This window comes from Lepisosteus oculatus, chromosome 2, assembly GCF_040954835.1.
Source record: "Lepisosteus oculatus isolate fLepOcu1 chromosome 2, fLepOcu1.hap2, whole genome shotgun sequence".
Lineage (NCBI taxonomy): Eukaryota > Metazoa > Chordata > Actinopteri > Semionotiformes > Lepisosteidae > Lepisosteus > Lepisosteus oculatus.
This window is the reverse complement of record NC_090697.1, coordinates 55,209,204-55,231,466: the sequence shown is the minus strand read 5'-3', so window position 1 is coordinate 55,231,466 and position 22,263 is coordinate 55,209,204. Positions and strand designations below refer to the sequence as shown.

Sequence of the window (22,263 nt, the reverse complement as noted above, 5' to 3'; positions counted from 1 at the left end):
GCATCTGGTCCCCTCTCTTCTCTCTGTCTCTACCTTTCGAGTTGCCTGGTGGGATGAAGCTGGGTTTGGCGGGAGGGGGAGGGGGCGGGCCTGCCTTGGGCACAGTACTGTTGGCATTGGCTGCGGGCAGCTGGAATGAGCTCGACAGAAAGATCCCATCAGAGACCGGGCGGGGCGGGCGGGCAGATGGTGGCTGCTGCTGGTGCTTGGGTGCGGGAGGGAGGTCGCCATAAGACTTCCGGGTGGCGGAGAACTTAACCTGACCTGCTAGGCCTGCGTCCTCCTCCTCGTCATCAGTGTACGAGACAAACTTGGCAGTGTACAACGCGTCAGGGGAGATGACCTGGGTTTTGAGGTAAGAGGTGTTTCTCTGAGGCGGGGGTGGAGGAGCGTTAGTGGCAGGGGGCGGGGGAGGGGGGAGCTCATAGTCCCGGGGGAGGGGAGGTCTGTACAGACCAGGCTCGTCAGGCGTCAGCAGCTTTCGCTCAGCTTCCTCGTGCTGCCGGCGCCTCTCGGCCTCCAGGCGTGTGTAGTACTCCTCTTCCTGTCTCCTCTGGGGAGGAAGGGGGAGAGCCGGTTAGCACCTCACTGTCAACGTGGACTGCGGCGAACGCCGCGGAGCGTTTTTACCTGTCACACAACTCACTTGTAGCTGGCTTGGGTGATCTGGAGTTTACTGAAAATCTGGGTTCTCATCTTTTTTTAATAGGTAAAAAAATCCACTGCGGGAATGTGAAAGATTGTTTCTTAAATAAAACATTCTAAAAAAATCTACTGCTGCATGAGGGCCATAGTTTGACTATTTTAGCAGAAGGGAGCGAGTAATTATATACGCAGACTGAAAGAGAATGTGGCTGCTTTGTCTTTCTCCGCCATTGCTGCTGTAATGTGTAAAATCTTATGGGATGACTACAGTGTGTGATGTGCTAGTCATTTTAAATTAAAACTTTGATGGTTTTCTATTGGAATAAATGCGAGCTAGCAAATGTAAGATTGGTCTTACACTATATAATACATGCACATTCTTGTTTCATGTACAGTGAGCAGTAGAAATGGTCTGTGATATTATGGCTCTCACAAACTGCAGCGAGGACAGCAGAACAAAGCAATGCCTGGTGAGATGATGATGATGATTTCCCAGCACACAGCATTCGTTCAACCTAACGAAAAGAGGTTACTCCATGCTTGAAGGGACCAAAATAAAAAGAAAAACTTTTATAATCACATGCCATTTATAATGCATAAAAGTCAGGGTTTTGAAATGCCAGTGGCCTGACAGGCACCCACAGAAAACAGCTTTTACATTTTTATGATCCAGCATGTTGGAAAATCATATTTATAGCAAATTCAGGCAACATTATAATAATTTGTACTGAAGGAAGTGAAGGATATTTGACTGGCTTGAACAAATACTATAGGTGAATAAAATATAATTTCAATTATTTAAAGTGTAAGTTCTGTTACGGTAAAATAACAATTGAAAGCACTACAATCAGGCCACTGCTAACTTCAAACCCTGAGGTAACATCATAAAGTTAAGCAACAACTTCAGCATGTACGGTACCTATGGTTAAATTATACTAAAAAGTGGGTTAATCATCCCAGCCTCCATGAAAAAAAAAACACCTTACAACAATTCAACAAACGACATTTTTGCATCGGATAAATTTATGATGCATTTGCACAGCATCACAGCACACAGTTTGTTTTCTTCTTTTGCTCTCTAAAGTTTGAAAAAAAAATGCTTTGGCCACAAATGTTGAATTCTAATCAATGTTTGTTAAAAAAAGAACTGTCTTCTTGACATGCTTGGTAAATGTACACATTTATATGAAATGTATTTCGTTGATTTGAAAATATTTATATGAAATATGAAATTTTATGAGAATTATCGTAACGCAACCATCCATGGTTTTAAAAAGAATACTGAAGGCTTCAAGGTCTCTTGCAAATGAAGGTAAATAAGAATCACTTCAGAATTTGGTACAAATATTTTTGTTGAGACTAAATAGCCTTCAGATACTGTATACCTGAAACTAAATTGTCAAATATAGATATTTTTCAAATGTAACCTTTATTGTTAAACATTAGAAAGACTTTTTTTAGTAAGTGGGGCGTTTTAAAAAGGACTGGTAAAACTAATGGTCCTTGTAGGTACACTACAATTAAATCCAGAAATGAATGGCTCTACAGGCTTTGCTGTAATTGCAAGTTGAAATGCCTGTCATGAAGAAATCACTGTAATTATAACAAAACAAAAATCAGGAGGTCTCCATTAGCACTGGAATGCATTTTCAGAGACAACAAAAATCTATTTTTATCTTCTGATAAAAATGCCTAGATTTTTTATATTGACATACTGTATTGCCTTCTAAAAAAAAGCAGATGCACCAATTAAATCAATGTCTATAAAGGGTAAATATGCTACAATGCACAAACATGTAGAGTAGTGGATAACTGCACCATTACTCATACATAACCATAACTGGCTACACGTAGGCTTGACTGAATTATTTCAATCTGGCTTGCTTAAAGCAACTTCTCTTCTGAAAAAACATTAATAAAAAACAACTTTGTGTTGGCTTTAGTCAATACTATTAATGATCATGTGATACAATATAATCTCTATGTAAGGTTTTCCTCAGCTTTAAAAAAAGGCTTGTAAGCAAGGAAAGGATATTTCAATTTTACTAGTTGTTCTGTAAATCCAGTACTGCGGATGCTGCCAGAACCTGGCTCTGTACTTTAATCACAGAAGCCTTACATTTTGTATGGTCACAAGTACAGAACATGCTTCTATATAAACTTGAAAGAATTAGAAAAAGGGAAAATTATGCTCTTAAATCATATGGGCGTCTACTGAAACCACCTTGGTTTCAGTAAACATCCACGGACGCAAACATTTGTGTCTGACGATAGCTGCAATGCCTTCTTCTAAAACGTTATGCTGCATCTGGGTAGTTGCTGACAGGCATAAATTTGCTTTCATTATTGCATGGCTGCTCCCCGCAAAACGCACAACTGCACCTTTTCCTCGGCCTCTCGTCGAGCCCTCTCCTCCTCTCTCCAGCGCCGCTCTTCCTCCTGCTTGGCCCGGTCCTCTGCCTCCCTCTTTCGGATCTCCTCCAGCTGCTGCTTTCGACGGCGCTCCTCATCCTGCAACTGAGAGGCGAAGCGGAGCCTTCAGCCCTTCAGCGTTTAGCAACAGTTATCACACCACCGCTCTCTTGTACCACTTTGAGAAGGAAAAACTGACTGGCTGTATGTTAGCATGCCATGTTTTAAAAGATTGGAAGGTTACAGCAAAGATGACCTGGCTGACAGCAATTAGGTTTTGAAACAACTACAACTTAACCACTGTTTGGAAATTTATGAAAAGAACATAAAAACTCTACGCGAGTTATACAAAATTGTGCTGGCATCATTCCACTCATAATACCAGTATCTTAAAACTCAATTTTAAGAACTGCTGTTAACACCTACAACCTGCAAACACACAACACACAGTACATACTTCTCTGAAACTATACCATAGTCTCCTGAGATATAAATGCCAGCCTAAAGCCAGTCATATTGTACAACATGACTATACTGTATACTATATACTGTATACCGAAGTTTTACACAGACTTCCGTTTTATCACTCACAGACCACATTCCCCGCTTTTCTGTGGTTTCATGGCAAAATTGTTAGCATTTTTGAGTAATATAATAATAATTGGCTTAATAAATGTAATATATGAATTCTTCCTATTGCAAATTGAACAACAAATCCAAGAGTATATCTGGTGTGAAATAATGTAAAAGTCTAACATCTTTCTCGGGTGAAAGATAGACATCTTTCCAAAACCATACTTTACAAGCCAGTCAGATTTGTTCGTACTGTGGTCTGGCAGCATTCTGTCACAGAACAAACAGAGCTTGAATTTCAGCTTTGTGGGCAGGAGGTATTTATTTTAGCCCTGTGTTCCAGTTAACTGGGATGTGATGTTGGTGAGGAAGGACTTTTCTGCTGTGAGAACTGCATCATCTGTGGAGATATGATAAGGTCATGGTCTTGACTTGTGTCAAAAACAACTTTTTGGCCTGGAACCCAGACATGAAAAGCAAAGGTATTTTAAGTGTTATGGCACTAAAGTGCAGGAAAATTATCTAAAGCACAAGGCCAAAGCTACACTGGAGTGTTTAAGAATAAGAAAGTGAATTTCTTTGATTGGCCTGGTCAAAGTGCTCACTTGAATTCTATTGAGAATGTGTTTTCAAACTTGAAAACTGCTGTCTGAAAGCTATCCCCAAGCAGCTTGAGACAACTTGAGCTAATCTGCTGAGCAAAATGGAGAAGAATTGCACTAAGTTGACATGCAAAGTTGAAAGAGACTTATTCAAAAAGACCTGCGGCTGTATTTGCTGTCGGAGGTGCTTCTACCAAATATTGAGTTAAAGCAGGGGTGCCCAACCAGTCAATCGCGATCGACCAGTCGATCTCGGAGTGCTTGCCAGTCGATCGCAAGAATGTTTGGCAAAAATAAATGGCTATTTGTCTACTTTTCTCAATAGCCTAACAATTTATTCAGATCTGTGCATGTAATGTCATACGTTTTACTGCCCTTGTGTGTGTTTAACCCTTGCTGAATGGGTTGGAAAAGTCTCTTCCATGAGAGCTGGCTGACACTGTAAAAAAGGCTACAGGAGCTCCATACATACTGTAGAGTATTGTATGTGCTACCCAAGAATGCTCTCTTGGTTATTACTGCACGAACCCCACATTCGTTACAGTGCAAAGTGGAGCAAACAGACTGTCCGTGACAAATCTGTGGCCGTGATAAGTTTGATTGCCTGTTTGATAGAGCAGTGTTTGCATGAAAATGATGAAGCAAAGAGACCGAAAACTTACCGTTACCACAAGGAATGGGAGCATGATTTTTTTTTGTACTTTCACATTCAAATCTGCAATGCTAGCATTTATGGGAAAAAAAGGTAATATAGAACAACATTTCAAAACTGCACACAAAATGTATGAGGTGGACTTTCCCGCTAAAAGAAAGCTAAGGAAAGGAAAAGTAGAAAAATTAAATCTCAACTAGCAGCAGTCGGTTTTCACGAGGCTTGATACAAGAGGGAAAGCGGCAATCATCGCATTGTTCCGTGTGAGCCATGTTGTGGCTAAACACAAAAAAGTCATTCAGGGATCGAGAAGTATTAAAAAAAAAGCATTTGTTGAGGCTGCTGACTTGCTGTTTGGAGATTTCATAAACAAACATTTTTGGCTAGGTTCAGACAGCTGTTGCCTGAAATCAAAGAGTTTTTTAAGTAATCTAAACATGGTGAATATGCCCAATTAAGAGGATGACCAGTGGCTTCTGGATTTAGCATTCCTCACAGACTTGACTGAACTGCTGAATGAGCTGAATGTCAAGCTGCAGGGACAAAAAAAAGTAATCGACATGATCAACAGTGTTAACATGCTAAAAAAAAAATTACAAGCATTCTCAGGTAAGCTTCTCAGTGCCAATGCTCACATTAAGGTAGGGTATTCTTTTTTCTAAAATGGGGAACATTACTGGTTCACTGTAGCATGAGTCATTCGCTTTTATTTGCTGTCATTTTAGTGATGGGTACCGTTATTGTACTAATGTGTCCACAGTCTGTTGTTCCTACTGTATATCGGAGCTTCAAATTCACACTGGTAGATCGCACTGGTACTCAATTAACTGATGAGATCAAAGTGATGAGCTGAGATATACTGTACAGTAGCTTTACACAGGCAGAAAATGGTTTTGTCCTTTAAAGATTAGCATTATTGATTCCAAACTGCACTACACCATAGTTAGAAGCACTGAAGTCTGATTCCAATACATTAGGAGGGGACTCAAACTCATTTTCCACAGGGCTTTGTCTCTTCTGGTTTTTGTTACAAGCTCAAAAATTACTTACACAACCTAATTATCCCATAAATCATGCATAAATAGCATTTTTCTGATTTTGTACAGCTGACTGCACAAGACATTCACTTTATTAAAGGTACACTTATAAATCACCTCAGACTCTTGACTAGAATTCAGTCAGTTATGTAATAAATAAAACATAGACCAACAATGTAACTGAGAACACTGTGCCCTCCACAAAATGAGGGTGAGACCAATGGTGCTGTATATGACATCATTTTACCATACATGTTTACTTATATGTGTACCATAACTACAAACTGACTTTGGTGCCTAACACAGTACTTTCATTTTAACAACTTACTACACCTAAATTAAATACAAATTTTTAAAACAATATTTGAATACAGTATGAAAAATAACAATTTACTAAGCATATGTTTAATATCAAAACGATGTAATGTTGTCTCATTACATCTTATGAGCCTTTAGTACATTTAAGACATGCATTCAAAAGCAGGCAAATAAATCAGAATGACTTTGAATCACTTATTCACAGTATTAGGTATGCTGCAGTACTTTCTTAAAACAGAGGTATCTAGTCCTGGTGTCGGAGGGCAAAATCATATAAACAAGCTAATTATTAGCTTAAATAGCGCATATTGCACAATTCATCAGGTGCTTTAAAAAAATCTAGCGATTCCATCACAGTGTATTGTAGTTTCTTACAGTGTGTGGTAGTGGTTTTTGAAAGTGGAGTGACAGTACTGATAAGCATTCTGCATGTGACTTCCCACAGGAAGATACACTGCCTCTAAAGGGGAAATTGACAGGTACACAGTGAGACACCTGTCCTCTAAGAAACATTTTGCACCATCTTTTAGTCCAAATAGCTTTTATGTCTGCAATCTATGATAAAGGTATAAAGTTAGCTGATTAAAGTGATGTTACACCCCAGAGTATTTAGGGTAGTGATTATCAATGTACAGAATCATCTCCACAGTGAGAATTTAGAAAGTTTGATTGAATTGGAAATTAATTCATCTTCAATTAAGTAGGGATGTTATAGATTAAAAGAATTCAGAGTGAAAAACGACTACTATTCTATTAGCAATACTCTATGCTTAAGTGTGGCACGAATACATCTAGAAAAAGGCCTTTTAGGTTTTATTTGCTCTTCATAGTTGCTTTTCAGAGAATGGCTTTTTTTTGCCTTGTCAGAATGTTTCAAGATCTTAACATTTTGATTTTACAACTTCAACCATGATGAGCTTTACAAGCCTACAATAAAAACAAAAGTTTTGGAAAACTGCAGTTAAGAACACAGATGGACATTCAAATGATAACATGCAAGAATGTGGCAATGCAGAAGTGAGGAGGAATGCAGTGATCCTTATGGTGAAGTTGTAAAAATCAGGACTTGTAGCCTCCAATATTGATATCAATGCAGAAGAACCATAATCTGCTTCCAGGAAAGTTTTACTCATGCAAACGTGTCAGACCTACAGACTCTTAATGGGGTCAACATACAAGCCATGCATAAATCCCAAACTATAAATAAAATACATTAACTTAATTTTTATGGACTCTTTATCTCATGCTTTATCTATTCATTTAAACTCCATTTCAACTTTTCATCTCAAGAGTGACCGCTGAGCAGGTAAAAAGTATGGCCAGTGGCACTGTGGTCTAAAAAACATATCAGTCTCTTCCGGCTTCCATCTTTACGAACCCACAGGGTGACAAAGTTGCTTACTAACAGCTCATATTAGGGCTGGGATGATGTATCAATGCACTGGGTTATAGGAACAGAATGACAAAAAACAGATCTATTTTCCATTAACAGTTTTTTCCAAAAAAGTGGCATTTTGCCTCTTACTTTTCTGTGTGAGATCCTTGATTAGCATAAGGACCTCTTGTTCTACAAGTAATAAACTGTGAGCCATAACATACAGATGTAAGCCCAATGGCTCACACAGGTAATCTCACAAGGTAAAGTGTATTGGTAATAACTGTTTAAGAAGGAAGGAAACAAATACGTTTGAATAGGGTGTTGTATTTCTATAAGCATTTAACAATAACAGATATATAATTTGTGTTTATGTTGGATCACCGTTAGATAACTGCAAGTTTCTTTCAATGTTATTCATATTTTTGACATCTGGATATGTTTGAATATGTATAACAAAACTGCAAGCCACTATCATTAAGTGTACATTTGTTGAAATAAATGGACCATATCATCCCTAATTTCCCTTCTTTTTACATTTTAAAATAAATTTAATTAAAACTTGTGTGCTGTACCAGAGTTGCATTAATTAATTGCACGTGTGAAGGCAGAAGCCAGAACACACCCTTACTCCATGTCGTTAATTTTAATTCCAGGGGCTCATTTTCAGCACTTATTTATTATAAGGGAAGTTAGCACTAACTGCTTTATTTTGTTCAAAAATAAGAGTTATAACTGCAGTATAATAGTCTGTCACTATATTTAACAATTAATTTTCATAAAATATAAATTTGTTTGCCAGGCAGCCAGTGGTATCACAGATAGATAAACCTGCCAATGTACATTCAGAATCATGGCTGAGTGACAGAAACAGCTAATGCACACCAGTAGATCAGAAACACTATCCTTTTACAGATGCTTTGACACCATTTTCTTCATTGTGCTCAACTATATGCCTTTAATATATGATACAACACAACTCCTTTTTTAAAAAATCCCAGTCACAGTAAATGTGGCAATAATGCCCAAGTTACCTTATTTCACTTTGTGGACAGCAACAAAATTTACTGAAGTAATTGGTTTGCACGGGTATTAAACTCTGTGCTATGAGAATGAAAGCTTATGCTTGAAATAATCCTACATTAAAACAGTAATTCTAAAATCAAAGTCCTAATGGTACAGTATACAATTATAGCAACAGTAAAAGTATTCAAATAAAATTCTAAAATAGCAGTATTTTGAATTTTAACCTTTTGTGACAATATTACTTCTAACAAGCATAGGATGGATTAGAAACATGTCATATTACATGGTCTTGAGATGGATAAAGAAATGCTTAACTTATATACATATAAAATGTCTTTAGTTATCATCATAATTTGAACTATTCTCTTTAGCTTCATGGAAAAAAACCTCCAATGCATCCTCTCAACTTCTGTCCTGTCAACACTGTTGATAAGTTTTGTGATGCGGACAAATTTCCACAGGGGAGTAGACTCTAGATGCCAAACACATCCATCAGATCTTTTAGGAGACACAAAAACAGTCTGCCAAAGTACTACTATAGAAACTACTACTGAAGACTACTGAAACTAATTTTAATATTAAATACTCCCACGTTTATCTTTGCTAAAAGTAGTTTCTGTCTTTCTTCTATATTGAAGCTACACTACTTTGGCAAGACAGGAAATAAGCTTGAATGTATCTGCAATAACAGAACTAGATGTAATTCCAACACAAATGCTTATAAAAAGTTATATAACAAAATAATTAGTTAATGCAGTAGAAACCAAGAGATTCGAGCCTGAAGTATGCCTTCGTCAAGCTAAGTTTTACTGTTTGCATACAAGGAGCAACGCATATGGCTCTACACAGCTTATATATACTTTTCTCCAAACCCCTCCCCTCCTGTTTTTGAGGTACTTTATCAAGAAACTCAAGAACTCAGAAAGCAATTAAAACATTCCTTCCTTATCAGGGAGCTTGGTACAGAAGATGGGAGTTTAGTACAGCAAGGTAGAAGAATCTGCGCTAAAGCAAGCGTGAAGGTTAGAGTTAAGCATGTGGATTCAGCAGGAGTTCACAGCTCCTACCACTGTATAGGTACAGAGTAACATGCATATCCTGCTAGGGGACTCCATCAATGCCAATCTAGTAAAGGCAAGTTTTTAGAATAACAGACAGATGAGACACTGTGTCCTACACATCTACACAACAGAACACCAAACTAAAGAAATCAACTAACTGTCCTTTCAATATATTTATTCTTCACTTTTTTATTAAACTGGGTTACAGATGGGTCCTTCAAAAAGCAAAGTGACAGTTTATTTGGATTGTTTAGGGCAGCCAACAATAATAACCACTACAAGCCCACAAAAAACACTTTGTGGTAAATGGAGACTTCCTTCCATACTGTGAGATCACCCAGAAAGAGTCTGCGGCTTCCTGGAAAAAAACTCCCAAAGAACATTTCAATGAGGGATGATAGTCAAAGGAATCACAGGCAGGAGAAACACTGGATAACTGCATGAGAACAGTAACACAGTTATGATACAAACATGCAGAAGGAAAAGTCACATTAACTCTGTTTCTAGCTTCTACGTTTGGAGAGGGTCCTTTCCATGCAGGAGTGCTGTGGCTTTCAATGCACTGCGAAAGCTGCTGCTTTGATTTCACTGCTTTACACAGATCTGACTACCAGAATTTTCACCAATTATGGTGCACCAATACATGTTGATGGATATTAGGGAATGCTCTCTTGACTTTCTGGAAGACAGAAGTCATTAATTACTAGCATATTCTCTTCAAGTCAACTGTAATTGGAAAAATTGCTTCATGGAAATGATGACAAGGACCATTAAAGAGCATTGCAACTCAAAATTTAACACATGTCTTGAGGACATCTGAAATGCATCTGCACTTTATGCTTCAAAAGAGGAAGACATTTTGCTGCAGCAGTGGGTCAGGTGCAGGAAAGGGTCACACAGACCTTATAAGAACTCAGTTTCCCCAAGTTGATTTCACCATGGCTGCTGTGAAACTTGAAGTGCAGCTTCTGGCCTTAGTTACTGCACCCTGAGACAAGATCATGGGTCACCAAGGCAAGATGAAATGAGTGACAGAAGGGAAACACAGGTGGCATTTCAGCACAAAGAAGAAAAGCGTAAAGAACATACCAAGTCTAGAACAGAGATTGCTGGAACAGCAGTCTGCTGCAGGAAGGGAAGAAATGAAAAGAAAAGAATAAAAGTGGATAAAAGTGAAACATTGCTTCGGTTTGAGTCAGTGATGTGGTGCCAAGAACATTCCTCACAAGCATGGGATTCATTAGCAGCAACGCCCAACTTCCCCTCAGCAAACACTCAGGATGAAACTGAAGTAATGCATGAGGTTTTAGAAGGTATTTCCACCTCATTCCAGAGCCCCCACTTGCAGCAAAAACAATATTTTTCCTTCAAACATCCAGAGGCTGTGACCTTTTAAAAAATGCTTCAGACTCTCCTTGTTCAAAGCCCAAAAACTGTGCACTGAAGGTTACTTTTATTTTACAAATTCTGTGTATTAGCACACAGTTTAAGAAAAATGTCTTTGACCAAAAAAAATTATATCTTTGCCTGCTGTTTTGGTAAAGAGGAGCACAGAATGTTCATATTCTAAATTATCATTCTAAAGTGTAATTTTACAAGGACATATACCGTAGATACTAAGCAGCCTCAGGCATTTATTCAGTAATGGTGAATGATGCTGCTAGAGAAGCTATTAGCTGAAAAAAAGACCAGAAAGAAAATAATGAGAAATAAGCTGTAGAGGAAGAAATAAAACATAATTTCCGAGAATCAAGATGTACTGCACCTGAATTGGGAGAAAGCACAAACATCTATTCACCTCATGAGAGCAGCATTGGAAGCTTGTGCAAGGATTTGTTTCAAAATAGGTCCATATCTCACAAATTCTGTGTTGGTGTAATTGGCTATTTACATCCTTGTAAGACGTACCTGAAGGCGTCTTTAAATCAGTGAAATTAGAACAAAAATTACATTTATAGTTGTGTATGGTCAAGAAAGAAGGGTGTAGAACTATGTAACCAATTTTGCTGGATCTTTTTGATGAATTTAAGGATTCTGGGACTCACCATAGAATCCTACTGTACCTCTTAGTCTTCCTAATGTCTTCCCAATAAGAAAATCTAACTTTAATCTACAACTTACACTGCATGATTAGTACAGCAGTTACACCTATTACTTTTTGTCACACTAATTTACTCCATTTAGCACTGCTGTCCAATTTAGAGCAGCAAATCCTTACTCACTCTGACAATAGACTGCACTACCCCAGGAGAGGGATGAGAAAAAAACACTTTGCCCAAGACACATGTCTTTATTAACACTGAGTGAAACACCAGCTGCTCTGCTCTTTCTGCCAGAGGACAGGCCCATAAGGCTTGTTGGTGTCCAGCCAGCGAAAGGAATCACCAGTACATGATCCAAACATCCTTGCTGCCAGCTTAATTCCACCTGGCTAAAGATGTACACTGCCACCTGGAGCAGCTGGACAGGCAGTTCAAACACCCGAGTCCTTTCCAAATCCTACAAATCAAATCACCTCTTTGCATGATGTCATTACTATCTGAGCACCCAGGAACCAAATTTTCCTTTATTAGTTATATTTAGAGGGTCATTTTTCAAATGGCATAACAATATCGCAGTCCTGTGTCATATTCACATGGCATCGCGGAAATCATTCAATCACTGTGAACTCCCACTAGGTTATATCTAACCTATATCTCTTTGAAAGTAGTGTAAAAATCCACTGGCATATTTCACTGACTTACCACAATGGTTCCTAATCAATTCTTACACTCTCAAATTATCATTCCCCTTGCGCAATTTAAAAATTTCAATGCTGCTATTACTGTCTTAATTGCATTCCCTACTTTTTTCTCAAAATCCTCTTTTGGTTCTAAGCCCAGTGTTCCCACCTTCCAGGCTCTCTACATTATACTTTCCACCCACCCCTTAACCTTCTGCCTTATTCATATTCATAAATAATGTTCCATGTTCTCTGGTCAATTAGTCAGCCTTCACTGCCAATTCCTCTACTTTCCTTTTTATTTTTGCTTCTTACTCTAACATCGGTCACCAAACTGGCCACTGCCATCTTTTACTTCATAATTGCTTCACTTCTATCTTAACCCTCTTCTCCCACCTTCCCCGCCCTGTTTCTGTAGGACCTCACCCGCACTCTCTTCTCAGCCTCTAGCCGTTGCATGATCATCATGGTGTCCACATCCTCGTCGTCGTCCTCCTCCTCATCCTCCTCACTCTGCTTAGACTCCTGTAGCCGCTTCTGGAACTGCCACTCCAGCATCAGCTTGCGCAGCCGGTCGTTCTCCTCGGCTGTGCGCTCTGGCTTGGCCTGCAGCTCCTGAATCTCCTTGTCCAGCAGGTCCACAATATGCATCTGCTGCTGTTTCTCCAGTTTTTCTCGGGCATCCCGTTTCCAGGGGTCAGGAGAAAGGCTGTCGCTGGAGGACAACTCCTCCTTACTGATGGTGATGTACTGCAAGTCTCTGCGCTCAATGGTTCGAGGTTGCTGCTGGGGAAGCAGCTCCCGGATTACTGTCTCCTGCGGAGGAGGGGGCGCCCGTGGGATGCTGGATAACTTCTCTGGTCTTGGGGGCTGCTGCTGCTGAGGCGGGAGGTAGGATTGTGGCTGTTGCATCGGTATAGGTGCTGGAGGGGGAGGTAACTGCTGGTGTTGCGGCGGAGGAGGCATAGGCCCGATCTGCTGGTTGGCGAGAGGGACAGGCCCTGGAGGGTTGCGCATGTGGCCTAGTTTTCTCTCTTGTTCTCTTCTCTTCCCGTCCCTCTCCTCCTCCAGCCTCGCCTTCTCCTTCTCGTACCAACGTTGCTGCTCCTCCCGCTTCTTACGGTCAGCTGCCTGTTGGGCAGGAGGGGGAGGAAGAGGCAGTTCGGCCTGGGAGTCAAACTCGGTTGCGTACTGTACAGGTGGAGGGGGTGGAGGTGGGGGTGGAAGGTCTGTGCGGATGGGTTGGGAGACAGCCACAGGAGCCGAGTGAGGGGCTATAGGTGTCTTCCAGCGGCCAGGCCCACTCTTGTGGTTGGGGGCGTTCTTAGAGGAAGAGGAGTAGTTGAGGTGCTCCTGGCTGGAGGTGCTCGACTCCACAGAGGAGGACACTTGGTGGTTCCAGTGTTCTCCACTGCCATGCTCTCGTTGGTACTCTGCCTCTCGGTGCTGCAGGTGAGCCAGGTCCTCCTGGCGGCCCCTCTCCAAGTAATATAAACCCCTGTCATCAGAAAGCTCCTCCTGAGAGCGAGTGGCCCGCTGCGGGACAGGACAGATGTGATAAACAACAGCTGGGGAAAGGATTTGAGGTACACTAGCAAATAAGACTGACCATGAATGAATATTACAGCGCCTCATAGCGATGTTATCATGAGTTAAAGCAGTTCATCAACTAAACAGTTTGTTCACATCTACTTCTTAAAGCATTCCTATTATTAATTGCAGATTGATTTTTAACCCATTAACTAGCATGCTACCTGTCAAAACACCAAAATTTACAAAACTGGTTGAGACTGTTTTGTTGTTTAGACAAGGGAAATTTTCTATTGGCTCCACAACAAATTACAGGGATTTAAATCCTTTTTGAAGAAATGTGTAGGTTTATGACATATAACAAGAAATTAACAGATCAAAACACCAGAAATTATAATTTAAAAAAAATTGTTACAGCAAGTCAAGTTGATTAAATAATAATACAGAATGTTCAAGACCATTAGTATAATGACTTACTGAATGTGAATGTTCTAAGGTATGCAATTCTATACACTTTGTAATATTTTTTTCCACAGTTTAAATTCCTTTCTCCTTAGGTCCAGTGTTAAAGAAACAAGTGTTTCTTATTTACCTGAACTCAAATACTGTCACACCTTGCTAAATAACATAAGGCCTTGAACATACTAAGGCAACCACATCTAAACAAGCTGTCGACACACAGCACACGTCAGTAATTGTATGCCATGGATTGTACTCAAGTGTTGTGTTCAATTACTTCCATAGGAGACAGCTAACAGCAGCAAGGAGATGTCAGCCTTTGTTAACTAAAACTAGAGGCTTTGCTTTAATATGACTACATCAGAATTCAAAATGTTCAAACACAATGAGCACACTCTCTTCCATAAAAAGTACTAACATTTCTGACATTTATAGTGAGATTAGTCACCAATGTCATCCTTAGACATGTCCTGAGTAATGAAGAGGATAATAATATTAGATTACTCCCTTAAAGAACTGACATCAAAACCCAGTAGATTTAGCATTTAGTCAGTCACTAACTTTAGTTAGTAAGTGTGACAACCAATATATATTGGACTTTTCTGATTTGGCAAATAGTAATTAAGGTTTCCTGTTTTTTAAAAACATTATAGACAAACATTTCAGGCTAATGTGTATGACTCCTGCATAGAGTTAAAAAGTTAAATGTCAGTGCACAGTAAGCACCTCCATCAATGGTTTTTGAGCACACTGGAGAAGAATACACTAAACTTAAAAACTCAGCTAAACATGGGGTGGGCTCCACTACTTGGACCTGAGGAAACTGGTGGTTCTGACTGACTCTAGGTCCCAGAGAAGTGATTAGGAGTAACAGATATGTCTGGAAGGAATGCCAACAATGACACCAGACTTCAGTCCGCCTTCTTACCTGTATCACCATGTTGCCAGGGTGACGGTCGTCATGCTGACCTGGGACTCCGTCCTCGTAGCTCTGCCACTGCTGCCCCGGGCCTGGGCCCATACGGTCCTGAGATTTAGGAGCTGGGAAGGTGAAGTACTCCCTAGTGTAGGTCTGGGTGGGAATAGGGTAGGCTTCAGGACGGGGAGGAGGGGGCTGATCCTGGGGGAGGGGAGGGATAAGGCAAAAAAAAAAAGATTTCCATTATAAAAAGATAAAGGTCCACATTTAACTCCAATTCAAAACTGGCAACTCTGCTTAGAAGGGTTTAGAGAGATATATGATTAACATACATTTTTGCAAATTATTTTATAATCACCACAGCTGTTTTCATATTAAATTTAGAATTTTAATCAAAGCAATTAATCTGTGGCAAATGGTTTTGCTGCTGCTTTTGTTATTTTATATCTTATCTAATAGCAGAAAACGAGGATTTATAATAACAATAATAGACTACAGAAGCACATGATTTCACTGTTGCCCTGTTCAGTAATTGAGTGGGAGAAGTTATGAAACAGCTACAAGAACAGAGATTATGTCACACAGAATTCCACTTACGTCGGTGCAGAGGTTGCCAGTCGAGACTGAGGTGATTTTCGCTGTCGGTCCCCCTGAATAAACAGGCATTCCTCCTGGGCTCTGGGGCTGGTCTGTGGAAGAGAAAGTAGCTAACAATTTAAAGAGCACGTTTTTCCTCAGAATTCACAAATAAAATTTATTAAAAATAAATAAATATAGCACTGAATGTATGCATCGTACACACCCAAAAAGAAAGTAGAATGGTTTTAATTAACTTCTTTGAAAACTATTTCAAATCACAGTTGGAATATAAAGCTCATTTTTATTGTGGGAAAAATTCTGTGTAGGAGTTGCAGACTATACTTTATAAATATATTTCAAACAAGGCTATTAACACAGTCATATTCATTAAAGGACCACTTATAAACAGTATGAGAACAATCTAACTTGTTAGAATCTACGCAATTCATCAAAACCCAGTAACAGTTTCCACGTAGTTTTGATCATTTATAATTAAAATTATTTTCTATCATTTACAAGATTTTTCAATCCACTAAAAAAGGTACCTTAATTACATACTTTAATACATTATCTCATAAGTATACATATTTATTTTATGTTACTTTGTGTTTGCAAAAACCACAAATATTTTAAAACCATAACAAAAAGTGAGAGTCAAATTTGTAAAAAGGAACACAAAAGAATGAATTCTACAATTGGTAAAACAGATAGACATTAGACAACTATTAATTCCCACCTAGATGCACTCGGTTAGCTACAGCTTGTGGAATAATGATTTAACATCATGAAGTTTCAAAATACTTGAGGTGCTTAAATGCATTCCTCAGTCACCCATCACTTTCCCAACCACTACAGATGCTCCCAATGATAATGCAAAGAGGGGGCGTCTGACCTGGGCCGTACTCACTGGCCACATTGGGGCTAGAACGGTGGTCAGCCCTGTTCTTCAGCAGCCTCTCCTCACCGGTTATTTTCTTTGGTTCGTGATACTCGCCCCACGGGCCCTGGGGACTTTCTGGAGAGCCATTCTGCGCAGAGTTGTTGTAGAGCTCAAAGCCCTCACTCTTTGGTCTGGGTTTACCTGAGCCGCGGCCACGGTCTGATGCTGTGAAACAAGAGAACAAAATGAAACATGTGGGCATGTCTGACACTGATCCTTACTTGTTTTCTGCTTGGTCTGATTCAAGCAGGGAACCCTCAGCTTGCCACAGCACAGCAACCCTTGGATCTTGCTGGGTACATGTGAGCTCCCCGCCTTCAAACGGTGCAAACTCTTCTGTAAGGTATGTGGAGCTCACACATTTTAAATGAAAACTAGCTGTGATAGATAGGTGAGGCAATGGACTGTGCACTCAGTTCTTCATTCGCCCTGTGCAGAAAGTTGCTTGAATCAGATTGAGCTAACTGACAAGTGGCAACTCTAAACTGGGAACTTAGGTTGCAGAAAAATAAAAATAAAAGGAGATTTAAAAGACCATCAGCTAAATGCCTGGAAAAGGATCACATGGCTTTTAATGGAGCACTATTTTGTTGTCCAAAATACAGGATGTAATATTAAGCAATTTATGAAATTTCTAAAAACATCTTTGTGTTTCTAGTGAGGATCCACAGACTAATTTCATCTGGTTCAAGTCCAAACTCCATGAAGAACACACTGCAATTCTGCCACAATTAACATTAATAAAAGAGCAAACACTGACATTTTTGTATCTATCTTTCAAAAATGCAAAAGAAAACTCAGCCTTTTAAAATATAACACCAAACATATCTGTCTTGTTTCATCTTGCAACAGCTTGAGAATCTACTTTATTCTGCACCTAACAGGTTAGTTCTAAAAATAGAGACATTTCACTTTCCTAAAATAGCTTTTAAACTGTATGGTCTTTAAATTTTATTATATGGTCTAGGCAGCATGTTGACATATGGAGGATATTATCTGTTAATAGGTAGCTGATGGCCAATACGTTATGCCAAAGGTGCCTCATTACTCACTCAGTCAAGTTGTGTGGATTTCATTAGCATTCCTAACCTTTTATGGCAGTGTCAAGCACGGAATAACATTCCACAAGATAATTCTGCTCAACTACAATATTTCTATCTACCGGGATTGTCTTTGGAGTCTGCTCTGTGTAAAAAGGTCTTCAACTTTCTTGCTGGTAAGAGCATTAACCAATTAAAGGATAAAAACACCCTCAGACAGTACAGAAGTTGTAAGCAGTGGACGTGTAGACTCATGACACTTAAGGTACCATTTATTTCACAGTCCAACACAAACAACTTTTTAACCAATGATGTCTGCTCACTATGACATGTCAGTGACCATATGTTCATTTCACCTTTTCTAAGGTACTACTTACCAATTTCTGTAAGATTGTCTTCTCAACAAAACCTCACTTCTATGTTATCTACAAACACACCTACAATTTATGCTAACCTTTGCTTTTGACCAATACACTTTTGCTCCACACCAAACATATGGAAAGTAAACACATAAGTAATGTAACTGGGATAACTGGTAATTTAACTGGGAAATGGTACAGTTATAAGAAAATAAGAAAAAATGACAAGAACAGGACATTTACCAGCTCTTCCATGCTCATTATTTTGCTACACACATAGTGAATCAATCACAGTATTAAGTCTAGACTTGGAAAATCCCCACTCTTTCTGCTTCCACTAAGTGTTATTGTAATGTATTCTATACATCAATAACTATGTACTAAAGTATTCTTCGAATAAGATCTCTCTATAACATCCCTTTTCATATTCGCCAATTATAACATAATTGCACAAATCTGATTCTAGTTTGTCCCCAATGGTATTTTATTTAATATGCATGTTAAACGACTGACCTATAATACTACCTTGATAAGTACATTCCTCTTTTTGAATAATGGTATTACATTGGCAATTGTCCAGTCTCCTGGAATTTCTCCAGTTTTCAATTACATAAAAATGGAAATGACCTTGCTGATCTCTTTCAACAAAAGCCTGCTTGGGTATTTAACATCTGGACCTGATCACTATTTGGTTTTAAGGTTTCTAATTTGTCTAATACTTCCATTTCTGCTCAGTGTTCTAGCTTATGACTGGGGCTTAATACGTTGACACTAATCCAGTGGAGTTAGGAAGAGTGCTCAGTGATCCTTAAAGACATGAAGAGTACTTACCTCTCTGCATCATTGGTGAGGGCTGGTTGAGCAGTGTGGCCAGTCCATGATAAATTGCTCCCTGCTTGGCAACCTCTAGTGTTACAACAGAGCCTGTTCGTGTCATGAGCTCAGCAGCCCTAAAAGAAAATTTGTTTTATTTCTAACACTTAATGTGCCCAAGAGGTCTTACAGGTCATACTTAATACAAGACACAATTTATAAAAACGTGTGTTTTTGAGTTAAATTGTTCACAAAATTCAGGAAGGGTCATCTGTGATCCTTGAAGGCTCAGGGCACTCATTTCACATAATCTGTACATTATTTAACTGAACAAATATCTTGATTAAGTGGTGTGTATGTTTAGGACCTACTGTTTTGAGAACGACCAATAAAAAACTTTGTGACTCTTTAGGATCTGGACTGGCCATGCCCACTCTAGTTAACAAATGACATATTTGTTGGCTGCAACAAGGCTTTTCTTCTGGTAACGTTTTCAAAGGGAATAAAGAACAAAGAAAATTCCAATTAAATCTTGTTCAATCTCGCTATCCATTCAAAAATGTACTTCAGGCTTTCTAAGATCGTAGTTTTCAATTAAAAACGTAGATTAAAGGTTAAATTCTTTCAGTAGCCTAAGTCATACACACTGGATGGGACTCCAGTCCATCACAGGGCACACACAGACACAAACACACACACTCACACTATGGCCAATTTTCCCAGAAGCCAATTAACCTAAAGTACCAGTATGTTTTTGGACTATGGGACCCAGAGGAAACTTATGCGATCCATGGGAGAACAAAGGAACTCCTGATAAATAGCACCCCTGGAATTGACCCTTTGGCTCCAGCACTCCGAGACAGCAATGCTAACCATTGTGCCACTGTGCTGTCTAATCACCAGTAATATTGTAGTAAATTATAAATATTTCAAACTGAAACAGACCATTTTGTTAGAACCCCTCAATCAGTACCTCAAACATCATACAATGAAAATATTCTTTAAAGAAATATGGCATGGAGAGGCTGTAATAATGTTTTTACATGACTACAAAATCTTGTTACTGAAAGTGCTGATGAAACTGTTGAGTGTGACAAGGGGTACATGTTACCTTTCTTGAGAAAGGCCCACAAGGCTACGCCCATCCACACTGAGTAACTGGTCTCCTGCCGCCAACCGGCCATCCTAGAGGGAAAAAAATGTAGGTTTCACTTTAGGCTGGTATAACCCAATGCAGCTGAAATACAACACGTTACATGTAACTGGCTCCAAAGTTGTACTTGATACTTGTCTAATCATCGTTTTTTTATAAGTGACTACGATGAAAGAAGCTCACTTTTCAAGCTATACGATGATTAAAGAACACTACTTTGCTCTCCCAGTCTCTATGCCACAGACTGCCGGTTCCACAAAATAAAGACATTTTATCTGAAGACACAGTTCCTGCTAAACTCGGCAAAGTACTGAAGTGCAAAAAAAACAGCTTTGAGGATACACTTAAAATATGTGCTTTTTAAACACATTTAAGAAATATTAGATCAATTAACAGGTCAGTCGGTGTGCATCTTTATTCAGTGATTGACTCCAAAGGCTCACTGAAGTCTCTATCAGCCTGAACAAACAAATTAACCTGTTTTGATAATGTAAGTAAAAAACAAGCAACTCTAGTTCTGTGCTCCTGACATGGACAAAACTTTGACAATGAGACATATGTAAAGCGATGTAAACTTAATTTGTGTTCAACTACATTATTTTAAAACTGGTTTAGGCATAACATGCAGGGCTATATACTCTATATGTTTACTACTATGACCGATGACAACAGTATAGCTGATTTTCATAATGTATTTTATACATACAGGGGACATTTTTGTGAGAGACTAATTGACAAACAAATATATTTCAGTGCCATTTTGATGGATTCAAATGTAAAATCTCACACTTCTAAGCTGCAGGCTTTTGTGCATGTTGTGATGTAGTAATAAAAAGCAATGCATTTAATTTAAGGTCATATTTGTTTATACATAGATTTCTAGGATTTTATTTCTTCAAAAAAGCAGAATCACTATTTTATGTAGCACCCATACATGCAGTGCTGAACAGAGCACAGGCACATCCCTTAAATGTAGTAAAAACCACAGGGTAACTGTCTTTGTCGAGAGCTAAGAGTGCCACAACAGACTGGTTAGTAATATGATCCTGAGTTGAACCCAGAACCTCTGGGCCACACAGCTCAACCTGTTTTTTTTACTGACTGAGTCACCAGAGAGGTCTGACTTTTATTTTCACATTATAATCCTGTATATCAGTCATCTTGAATTCAGCTAAATAGATTGAACTAAATGTGCAAAAGCCAAACTTGAACTGGATTCGAAGAGACTTAAATAAATTACAATAATATCTCCAGTAGTAAGAGTCTGTAGCTTGTAATTCTTGCAACTGATCACCCCTCATTGTAACGAGCGTCTTATAAAACTACAAAATAATGAGACTGCATAATGGAAGAGAATTTAAAATAATTAAATAAAATACTAAGTTTACAGTGTTGCTTAACATTTCTTAGGATGGAGCAAAGCACATTATGAAGTTATGATTTCCACCCCAACTGACACTTTAAACTTGAAGATCAGTGAAAAGTGTTTTCCTCTCAACTGCCAGGTTCAGCCACAGGCTCAAAACCAGACCATTGACACTCACCATGTCAGCAGCTCCACCCTTCACAACAGACTTGATGTAAATTCCTAGTTTGTCCTGTCCAGCACCCTAGAGAAAGGAAAAGAATACATTCAGTAGGGGAACATATGCACAATTAAATTTTTGATATGATGCCTCACTGTATTGAAATAACGTAGTTCAAAAATAAAGTTCACCTGTTGTAAATCACTCAGACCTGTTGTGTTGGCTTTTTCATTGTCAATGCACAAATGCAAGCAGTCATAAAATTCTACAACTTCAAAAACAGATTAATCACAATTGAGATGTTTCACTTGTAGCATTCCTACTTTTAATAATTAACACACCTTTTTAATTATATACCCCAGAATAAGAGGGCAGCATGAGATTGTGGGTTGTTACTAATATCTTAAATATATCCTACTGGCGAGTCACAGGTTTTAACTTGACTATGTAACAACTTACTTTTCCTCCATTTTCAAAAGTAAGTCTGACAAACTTAAAGAAGCCAAGAACTGTTATGAGTCT

The 22,263-nt window shown here is 38.9% G+C and overlaps 1 protein-coding gene across 18 annotated transcripts in view; it reads right to left on the bottom strand.

The window, feature by feature from the left end:
- The window catches only part of afdna (afadin, adherens junction formation factor a), a 172,223-nt gene that overhangs the window by 7,751 nt on the left and 142,209 nt on the right, over positions 1–22,263 (bottom strand). For 5 of the 18 annotated variants that reach the window (XM_069179279.1, XM_069179286.1, XM_069179288.1 and 2 more), the window contains 10 exons: positions 21,760–21,825; positions 20,174–20,247; positions 19,081–19,199; positions 16,803–17,015; positions 15,929–16,020; positions 15,341–15,532; positions 12,850–13,959; positions 10,791–10,826; positions 3,028–3,162; positions 34–553 (listed from right to left, as the gene is read on the bottom strand). In XM_069179279.1, the coding sequence (XP_069035380.1) occupies positions 34–553; positions 3,028–3,162; positions 10,791–10,826; positions 12,850–13,959; positions 15,341–15,532; positions 15,929–16,020; positions 16,803–17,015; positions 19,081–19,199; positions 20,174–20,247; positions 21,760–21,825 (2,557 nt within the window). The remainder of the gene's footprint in view (positions 1–33; positions 554–3,027; positions 3,163–10,790; positions 10,827–12,849; positions 13,960–15,340; positions 15,533–15,928; positions 16,021–16,802; positions 17,016–19,080; positions 19,200–20,173; positions 20,248–21,759; positions 21,826–22,263) is intronic. The other 13 variants (XM_069179297.1, XM_069179305.1, XM_069179301.1 and 10 more) reach the window with 10 other exon arrangements.